An 11,118-nucleotide genomic window follows, 5' to 3' on the forward strand; every position below is an offset into this window, starting at 1 on the left:
ACAACCAAAACCTGAAAGACGTGGAAGAAAGCGAAAAACTACCATTCGAATGGATAGAAGAATAGCCAAAATGGCAAGGACTCAGACAACAATCAGCTCCAGGAAGATCAAAGAAGGTCTAAAGTTACCTGTGAGTCCTGTTACAATTAGAAGAGGCCTATGTGAAGCCAAGCTATCTGCAAGAAGCCCCCGCAAAGTCCCACTGTTGAAAAAAAGACATGTGCTGAAGAGGTTACAATTTGCCAAAGAGCACATTGACGGCCTAAAGAGACATTTTGTGGACTGATGAAAGTAAGATTGTTCTCTTTGGGTCTAGTGGCCGGAGACAGTTTGTGAGACGAACCCCAAACACTGAATTCAGCCACAGTACACGGTGAAGACAGTGAAGCATGGTGGCACAAGCATCATGATATGGGGATGTTTCTCATACTACGGTGTTGGACCTATTCATCGCATACCAGGGATCATGGATCAGTTTGAATACATTAGAATACTTGAAGAGGTCATGCTGTCTTATGCTGAAGAGGAAATGCCCTTGAAATTGGCGTTCCAACAAGACAACGACCCCAAACACACCAGTAAACGTGCAACATCTTGGTTCAAGACCAACAAGATTGACGTTATGGAGTGGTCAGCCCAATCCCCGGATCTTAATCCAATAGAAAACTTGTGGGGTGACATCAAAAATGCAGTTTCAGAGGCAAAACCAAGAAATAGAGAAGAACTGTGGAATGTAGTCCAATCATCCTGGGCTGCAATACCTGTTCACAGGGGACAGAAGTTGGTTGACTCCATGCAACACAGATGTACAGCAGTTCTGTAACTAAATATTAGTTAAGTGATTCAAAGGAAAGCAAAATCTTCAAACATTTTTTAGTTTATATAGTGAATGTTTGAGTTTGTAAATAAGAATACAACACTGCTATTTTTTTGAACAGTCTAAGGCTACTTTCACACTGGCGTTTCTGGATCCGCCTGTGAGATCCGTTTTAGGGCTCTCACAATCAGCCCAAAACGGATCAGTTTAGCCCCAATCTATTCTGAATGGATAAGGATCCGTTCAGAATGCATCAGTTTGCCTCCTTTCAGCCTCCATTCCGCTCTGGAGGCGGACAACAAATGCTGCTTGCAGCGTTTTGATGTCCGTCGACGAAACTGAGCCAAACGGATCCGTCCTGACTTACAATGTAAGTCAATGGGGACGGATCAGTTTTCACTGACACAATATGGTGCAATTGAAAACAGATCCGCCTTCCGTTGACTTTCAATGTAAGTCAAAACGGATCCGTTTGCATTATCATAAACAAAAAAAAATAGTAATGCAAACTGGTCCGTTCTGAACGGATACAAGCGTTTGCATTATAGGTGCGGATCCGTCTGTGCAGATACCAGACGGATCCGCACCTAAACGCAGGTGTGAAAGTAGCCTAATATTCATTTTTCTTCAATTTTTTTTAGAGGAACCACACAAATTTGATATATTTTTCCCAATGCATTTGTGTGTATGGAAATAAAAGCTATTAGAAGGATTTTGAGTTGTACTCACTTTTTTAAACACACTGCTATTATTTTGAACACAACTGTATATATTTGTTTAGTTTCCAGTTGCTTTATTTTAGCTGGGAGGCCTTGATGGGCTTCCTGGTAGTGGCTACTATTTGTATTATGGAGACCACTTAATATGTGTGATGACAATTGTAGGCTAGGCAATGCTCCTGGTTTCTGGGGAAAATATCTGCAAATTAGCATGTCTAACATCAGCAGCCATCATAAGGAATTACTTTTCTTATCTTTTTTTTGTCAAGAATGCTAATTGGCATATCTTTGGGTTTTTGGAAAAAAGAGCTGTTTTTATCCACTAAGGTTTTGGAAGTAGCCTCAAACTTTTCAATCAGTGCTTTTTCATACTAAGATTTTTTATCTATTGCAATGCTTGTTTCCCCACATAATGCTTCTCTGGAAACGAGACATGCAAGCCTGTCTCCTTTCCCAAATTAAATCTAAGCTATCATTTGTTTGGTAGAAATCATGTAATAATAATTAGTGGAGGAAAAGCTCACTAACAAAATCGCCCCCCATTGGTGCACGTTCTTAGTAGCTTGCTGATTCATTGATAAATCCATTTTCCAGTCCTTATATGCCACATATGCTGTATCTTACATGTGGGAGTTTCAACTTTGGGATCCTTACCAATAATAGGAACAGGGGTCCTTTGACTTCTTATTTTGCAATGCAAGGTGACAAGTAGAAGGATAAGCCTGGGTGAATTGTTATAAATGATAACTAGTCCACTCCAAATGACAAGATAAAGTTGGTGGTTCTATTTATTGTATTGTTTGTAAGGCAATCAAATATGATGTTCAGTCATAAGATCTTTCTCAAACACCATTGCCGTTGAAAAAAAAAAAGAGAGCAGAGCAATCAGCTTAATTGAGGGTTTATACACACCGTGGCGGGTAGCGTGCACCCGTTTCCTCTTCTTAAGTGCCATATAATCTATTATATCCTGGGAATATTAGTCCACGTGTCTATTGGGGTTGCAAAAACAGCCAAGCCCATGCTCAATCAGCTCTCCCTGTCTTCCCTATCTCCTAGCATGCATGGCTGGTTTCCTTTTATTGCAAAACAACCACATTTTTACCATAGGCAGGATGTCAGAGGCTTATACAACTTTAAGGATCAGTTTCCCACAGCTTCTCTTGAGCGTTACTGGAGAAATGCCCACACCATTTATAATGGTCTTCTATCGTAACAAAGATGTGGTCCTCCTGACAGCATTAGGGGGTCATAGATATTTATTAAAGGGGTTTTCTGACAGTTTTTTACTGATGACCTATCCTTTGGATTGGTCATCAGTATCTGATCTGTTGGGGTATGACATCCAGGACCCCCACTGATCAGCTGTTTGAGAGGGCACCAGAACTCGCAGTAGCGCCGCAGCCTTCTCCAGCATTGCCCTAGGGCCTCGGCCCTGGTTCATTGGTCACATGTCCTAGGTGCAGCTCATTTCAATGGAGCTGAGCTGCTATACTGAGCCGAGCCGCTGTGCAATGTGCACGATACAATGTGGGGCTCTGTGCTTGGTGAGGTGAGAAGGCCGCTGCGCTACTGTGATTGCTGGTGCCTTCTCAAACAGCTGATCGGTGGGGTTCCTGGGTGTTGGACCCCCACCGATCAGATACTCATGGCCTATCCAGAGTATAGGTCATCAGTAAAAAAAACTGTTGGAAAACCCCTTTAAGGGAGAATGGAATGTGATTTCCTAATTGGTCTCCTCCACTCTTACGCTGGGTTCACACCTGAGCGTTCTGAAAGAAGCGCTCTGTGTGCGCGATTGTACCGGCGTTTGCAATCGCGCATATAGAGACAAGTGAAACACCCATTGTCGTGCGTTCCCGAAAGTCTATGTACGGGAACGCGCGACAAGACGCCCCAAAGAAGCTCATGTACTTCTTGGGGCGTCGGGCGTTTTACAGCGCGATCGTACACGCTGTAAAACGCCCAGGTGAGAACCATGCCGATAGGGAAGCATTGGTTTCTCCTTGTTGAGCGTTTTACAGCGCGTAGGAACGCGCTGTAAAACGCTCAGGTGTGAACCCAGCCTTATAGTAATAGATATAGCTAACTAGCTGGATAGAAATATAGATAGATAGATAGCACTCCCAGAAATAATTCCAATGTGTTGTCCTCCATTCCCCAGAAACCGAAACTTTTCAGTCCAATTACTGGGACTTTTATCAAGCGCTTGAGAAAAATCCCAGTAATAGGACTTAAACGTGCTGCAGTATTTTTCTATTTTGATAGATAGACAGACGGACAGACAGACAGCTAGCTATGAGCAGCATGGTGGCTCAGTGGTTATCGCTGGGGTCCTAGGTTCAAATCTTGCCAAGGACAACATCTGCTTGGGGTTAGTATGTTCTCCCCATGTCTGTGTGGGTTTTCTCCGGGTACTCCGGTTTTGTCCCACACTCCAAAGACATACTGATAGGGAATTTAGATTGTGAGCCCCATTGGGGACAGTTGGATGCTAATGTCTGTAAAGCGCTGCAGAATATAGTAGTGCTATATAAGTGAGTCGTCTAATAAATATGAGATAGATAGAGAGAGATATAAGCTCATATTTGTCTCTCTACATACTTTTCACCTTGAACTTTTGTATCTGCCGCTCTGGTAATTTTCTCTCTGTTAGTTTAACTATTTGAGAGGGGGCTGGTTCCTCCCGGAGATCAGAGAACGTGCTCAGAGCAGCAGGTGTCCGTGACTGCTTGCTATGGCATAAAAAAACAGAATCATTATGAAAGAGCCCACACCAGAATGGCCTGCTGGAGAGGAGGAGACTGGCAGGAATTACCTCATTCCTTCATCTCATCTCGTCATTTTGACAAGAAGGGAAACCAGTTGGGCAGGTTGAGTGGACAATGCTTTTAAACATCACTTGAGAAGTAATGCAAACATGTTACCGGCCCAGCAAGGTCTGATGATGTCAATACATCCCCTCAGGCCTGTTGACAGAAGGAGCACTAAATCAAGAAAATTCTTTATCTCAGAGAAACGTATCAGCTAGTTTTTTGCTAGGTAGGTGACTATCGATCCCGGTCAGGGATGGGGGAGATTTATCAAAACCGGTGTAAAGGAAAACTGGCTTAGTAGCCCATAGCAACCAACCAGGTTCCATCGTTTATTTTTCAGAGCTCCTTTAGAAAATGAAAGGTGGAATCTGATTGGTTGTTATGGGCTACTAAGCCAGCTTTCATTTACACCAGTTTTGATAAATTTCCCCCTAAGGCTGAGTTCACACGGGCGAGATTTCCGCGCGGGTGCAATGCGGTAGGTGAACGTATTGCACCCGCACTGAATCCTGACCCATTCATTTCTATGGGGCTGTGCACATGAGCGATTTTTTTCACGCATCACTTCTGCAATGCTTTAAAATCGCAGCATGCTCTATATTCTGCGTTTGTAACGCAGGACAGGCCCCATAGAAATGAATGGGGCTGAGTGAAAATCGCAAGCATCCGCAAGCAAGTGCGGATGCGGTGCGATTTTCACTCATGGTTGCTAGGTGACAGTCTATTCACTGTATTATTTTCCCTTATAACATGGTTATAAGGGAAAATAATAGCATTCTGAATACAGAATGCTTAGTACAAGGTCAATTGAGGGTTAAAAAAAAATAAAAGAAATTAACTCACCTTGTCCTCTTCATCGCGCAGTTCCCGGTCTCTTCTGATGAGCTGTCGGCTAAAGGACCTTTGGTGACGTCAGATCACATGCTCCAATCACATGGTACATCACCACGGTGATGTACCATGTGATTGGAGCATGTGATCTGACGTCACCAAAGGTCCTTTAGCCGACAGCTCATCAGAAGAGACCGGGAACTGCGCGATGAAGAGGACAAGGTGAGTTAATTTCTTTTATTTTTTTTTAACCCTCAATTGACCCTTGTACTAAGCATTCTGTATTCAGAATGCTATTATTTTCCCTTATAACCATGTTATAAGGGAAAATAATACAATCTACACTACAACTAACCCAAACCTGAACTTCTGTGAAGAAGTTCGGGTCTGGGTACCACAGTCGGTTTTTTATCACGCGAGTGCAAAACACATTGCACCCGCGTGATAAAAACTGAACATCGGAACGCAATCGCAGTCAAAACTGACTGCAATTGCGTACCTAATCGCGCGGGTTTGCCGCAATACACCGGGACGCATCCGGACCTAATCCGGACACGCCCGTGTGAACCCAGCCTTATGTTCTCAAGAGAACGCCACATGGTCTGTGGTAGAAATTTCAAGAGAAGATCATTTCAGAAGGTTTAGATGCATAGTTGCCAACAGTCCCAAATCTGCAGGGACTGTCCTTAATTTTCCGAGACAGTTCGGGCAAATGTTAGCTGTCCCAGGCCAAACTGGGCAGGGCACGTGAGAATTCTGCCCATAGGCGGTTGTTCCGAGGTGAGTTTAAGGACCTTCCACGCATCAAATTTGCCAAGTACATTGGAATGAATGCAGATGTTTTTTTAGAATGTAGCAGCCTTTTTATATAAGAAGACACCAAAGGAACCCTAGAGTTGTCTTCTTCTGGATTAGTACCGTATCTGTCCTTCTATATACCATAGAAAATAGTTTAAGATAGTTTTTGATTAAATTTCCCTTTAATTTTTGATTTAGGGTCCATTCACACGTCCGTATGTGTTTTACGGATCCGCAAAACACGGACATCGGCAATGTGCTTTCCGCCGGCACGCTCATAGAGAATGCCTTTTCTTGTCTGCAATTGCGGACAAGAATAGGACATGTTCTGTTTTTTGCGGAACGGAAGTGCGGATCCGCAAATGCGGATGCGGACAGCACATTCCAGCCCCTTTGAAAATGAATGGGACTGCACCTGTTCCGCAAAATTTCAGAATGGGTGCGGACCCATTATGCGGACGTGTGAATAGACCCTAAGGGCTCATGCACACGACAGTGTTTTGCGTTCAGTATACTGGCCGTTTTTTTAGTTCAGTATGCGGTACATATACTGAACCATTCATTTCAATGGTTCAGCAAACAAAACTAAAGTGTCTCCGTGTTTATTCCATTTCAGTATTTCCGTACCGTGAAAAGATAGAACATGTCCTATTCTTGTCCGCGAATCACGGTGTTTGGCTCCATTCAAGTCAATGGGTCCACAAAAAAAACAGAACACATACGGAAATGCATCTGTATGTCTTCCGTATCCGTTTGGTTTTTGCTGAACCATCTATTGAAAATGTTATGCCCAGCCCAATATTTTCTATGTAATTACTGTATACTGTACTTAGCATACGGAAAAACTGAAAAGAAACGGAAACAAAAAACGGAACAATGGATCCTTAAAAAACGGACTGCAAAACACTGAAAAAGCCATGCGGTCGTGTGTATGAGCCCTAACGGTAATATTCTGGAACCCCGTGGATTTAAATCTATGCTAATTTGAATGTAATGCTTATGACTAGAAAATAGTAAAAATTATGTTATATTTTAAATCCTGTACATGATAGAACTGATTAGGATCCATCTAGAAATTTAGAGACTTTCTGGGGGAGATTTATCAAACTGGTTTAAAGTGGAGCTGGCTTAGTTGCCCATAGCAACCAATCAAATTCCACCTTTCATTTTCCAAAGGAGCTGTAAAAAATGAAAGGTGGAATCTGATTGGTTGCTATGATAAATCTCCCTTTTTATGTGAGAAAACCATAAAGATAAACACTAGTGTGAACACGGCTTTGTATGCATATGGTTGGTTTCAATGACTTCAGTCCTGGACTTTTTTTCTGCATTTGTTGCTTACTGTTGTCAGTGTGAAAAGCTTTGATGTTAGAAGATTAATGACCCTATAATGACAAAACATTCAGGTGAGGGTGGCCCATTGTCCTTCTTTAACAGAAAACCAATGAATCATGGCGCAGTTCATATGTAGTTGTTTGGTCAGAAAATATTCATTCGCACTTACTACAGTCATTTATTCTCTAGAGGTGAATAGACAAACCTTGAGTAAATTCTGGGGCAACATACCCCAGCGACTACTCATCTAAATCTTGCACAGGTGCAGACTACCACTCTGTGTTGTCAACCAGATTTTTTCTTTTTTCTGGACAATGTATCCCAATCATGTATCACAAAATCACGGACAGCCAACATGTTTTACGGACAATTTGGAAAACCAGCATTAATTAATGTAGGAAAACAGGCACTTATTCATCTGGCCAGTGGCCGTAGGTACCCCCCCGAACTCAATGATATTGCCGTCCTCAGGATGATGATACAGCTTTATACTGTGGCGCAGGCGGAAGTATATTGTGCTGGGCCGTGTTTTTTTGTTCTGCTGCTGTGGTATTTTGTTCTGCACCTACAACATGGGGCCACTAGGTTTTTTTCAGGGCCCCTTTAAGTTCCCAGTCCACCCCTGGCTGAATGGTAGTCTGAGCCTGCATGAGATTTGGATGCAGGAGATCAGTGACGTCACCAGGAGAGGGAAAGGACAAGAGCCCAGGAGGGGCAGGAGCTGAGATCGATTGCAGGGGCGTGCATGGTCTCTTTGAAAGAAAGAAAACATCCTCCTTGGCACTTGGTGCCTCATTTGAATACACTTTAAAGTGCTTTTTCTGAGGACTGAAAACGGAGATAAAGCTGAGTTCATATCATATATATTAGCTTTCTGTTCTTCTGATCTGTCAGAAGAAGAGAGAAAGAAAAAAAAACAGGATCCTATAATAAAAAACGGATTTTGTTGCTTCAGTTGCCATCCGTTTGATCCTGCATGCAGTACTTTTTTCCATCTAAAAAAGTGGCTCTCAGACGGAAATGGCTCAAACGGATGACAACTGATGCAACAAAATCCGTTTTGTTTTTATACAGGATTCATTTTTTTTTATTTCTTTTTCTCTTCTTCTGACGGATCAGAAGAACAGAAAGCCAAACAGTGATATTAACTCAGCCTAAGGGCTCATGCACACGGCCGTTGTTTGGCTGTTCCGTGCATTAGGGGCCTCAATTTGCCGTCCCCAATGCTCGGCCCCATCCGTGCCGCTGCTGCAATGGATCGATATCCATTCAACTTGAATGGGTCCGTGATCCGTCTGAACTGCAAAAAAATTGAACATGTTCTATTTTTCTGCGGTGCGTAGGCACAGAGCGAAACCCCACGAGGCGCACACGGCCGCTGCCTGCATATTGGGGATCCGCTGTTTGTGGGCCGCAATACGGGCATGGCCGAACAACAGCAATAGAATGTATGGATTTAGCAATGTATAAGTGCAGTACACTGGTGTACAATGTAACTCTGGGTTCAGACCTGAGCGTTCTGAAAGGAGCGCTCTGTATGCGCGATTGTACCGGCGTTTGCAATCGCGCATACAGAGACAAGCGAACGCCCATTGTCGCGCGTTCCCGAAAGTCTATGTACGGGAACGCGCGACAAGACGCCCCAAAGAAGCTCATGTACTTCTTGGGGCGTCGGGCGTTTTACAGCGCGGTCGTACGCGCTGTAAAACGCCCAGGTGAGAACCATTTCCTTAGGGAATCATTGGTTTCTCCTTGTTGGGCGTTTAACAGCGCGTAGGAACGCGCTGTAAAACGCTCAGGTGTGAACCCAGCCTAAAATGTAGGTGACAGAGAGTGGCTCTCCATTCAGACCCTACCTGAGTAGGGAGCGACCCCCTATGACTTCCATTACTGCTGGAGCCCAATGAGGAAACGCTGATTGATGTATTTCTCTAGCAAACAGAGTAGGTGTGGACTCTTAATAAATCATTTTTCAGTTACTAATATTTTCTGTTTGCTTTTCGTTTGAATTTAGCTCTAGTGCAATCGCCGCGTCCCTAATCAGTGTGACCAGTCCAGAAGGAATGTGCTGATAAATGAACCTGTAATTCAGGGTTAATCACTTTTTTCTAAATTAATTTCTCATTAGGATCACAAATGGTGCCAGATAAAACGTACAGGTGGGCGCCGAAGCAGAAGTCCTTTGTACAAGCAAACATTCCATTGAAAGATTTCTCATTTTCAGAGGGGCACTGATTCTGCGAACCCACAGGGAGTAAAGACTGAAGAAGGGGAGTGGTAGTTGTGGCACTGATAGGAGTGGTGGTGGATCTTGGTGGCTGTCCTCTCTCCATGGCCCCTTGGGGTGTGCAGTGAATGGAAAGCGGCAAGGTCGGCAGAGGGCTGATGTAGTCAAAGGCCGAGCCCATTTGGTTGCAATAAATAAAGTCTGTCTTTACTGAATAGATAATGGGAGTAGTAGTTTACATAGCAATAATAGGCACAGTTCTCAAGTATGTTACAGAGTAGGAGTCTCTTAATAGTTTTCCCAAAATTTGCCAAAAGCAATATATGCTTTCCACAAACAGTGAGGTCTTAAAGGGGTTGTGCCAGAATGGGGGGAGGGACCCAAATGGTCACATGACGCAATGGGAGCCGGTAACTGCCACCGCCGGTGATTGGCTGCGGCGATGTCAAACCAGATGTTTATAGTGAGGGAGCCCAGAAGACCATCACAGGCCTGGAGGAGATGGACCTGGGAGACAGGTAAGTAATCTTCCCTTCACAAGTCCGGCCAAGTGGGCAGGGTTTGCAAAAAAACCAAATTCTTGCACAACCTCTTTAATGCCATAAACGACCGATACCTTACTGTCTAAATCCAGGTGGTAAACCTTGAGTGGACGTCTGTTCTCTTTCCCTCAGGGACAGTCTCTCATTTCAGTTGTTCTCTGGCAGCTTTTCAGTCTCAGGAATGGTGTTTCCTGGATGGAACGAAAAATGTAATTCCTCATAGTTTTATGGGTTTCATTTTAACGGCGTTTCCTATTCAGTAAAACTGACATGTTAACTTCATTCTGCAGATCAGTACGATTAAAGTGATGCCACATTTTTATAGTTTTTCTTGTGTTTTAATGCTTTACAAAAAATAACTGGAAAAAAAACTTTTTTTTTCTTTGGATCCTCATATTCTGATCCTCTGACCCTACATTGGGATGCGGCAATGCTAATGATGTTTATTTTTTATTATTCATTTTAATATCGGAAAGAGGAGTGATTTACATTTTTTAAACTTTTTAATTTTTTTATTTTTACACTAGTGGACTTATTTAACTTTGCGCCTATGGGAGACTCTTTATTCTCCAGGAAGGACTTCACAGGAACTTCAATATGGCAGGATTAGGAGTCTTCAAGAGGCCCTAGGCTGCCATCGCAACCAAATTGATCCCTTGATCTTGGCACAGGGGAGCCACTTAGATGCTGTAGCTGCGATTGACCACGGCATTTGAGGGATTAAATGTCCTGTCTTGTCATTGACAGATAGATAGATAGATAGATAGATAGATAGATAGATAGATAGATAGGAGAAAGACTCTTAGACAGATAGATAGATAGATAGATAGATAGATAGATAGATAGATAGGAGAAAGAATCTTAGACAGATAGATAGATAAATTATAGATATTAGATAGATAGATAGATAGATAGATAGATAGATAGATAGATAGATAGATAATAGATATTAGATAGATAGATAGATAGATAGATAGATAGATAGATAGAGATAGCTAGATAGATAGATAGATAGTAGATAGATAGATAGAGA

General features: G+C 42.9%; 1 protein-coding gene across 1 annotated transcript in view; it reads left to right on the plus strand.

Moving 5' to 3' along the window:
- Nucleotides 1-11,118, plus strand: part of LOC122944170 (peroxisome proliferator-activated receptor gamma-like) — a 50,675-nt gene that overhangs the window by 36,818 nt on the left and 2,739 nt on the right. Inside the window, exon 5 of the mRNA XM_044302401.1 lies at nt 10,218-10,294. Coding sequence (XP_044158336.1) covers nt 10,218-10,294 — 77 coding nt within the window. The remainder of the gene's footprint in view (nt 1-10,217; nt 10,295-11,118) is intronic.

Source organism: Bufo gargarizans, chromosome 7 (assembly GCF_014858855.1).
Source record: "Bufo gargarizans isolate SCDJY-AF-19 chromosome 7, ASM1485885v1, whole genome shotgun sequence".
NCBI classification, from domain to species: Eukaryota; Metazoa; Chordata; class Amphibia; order Anura; family Bufonidae; genus Bufo; species Bufo gargarizans.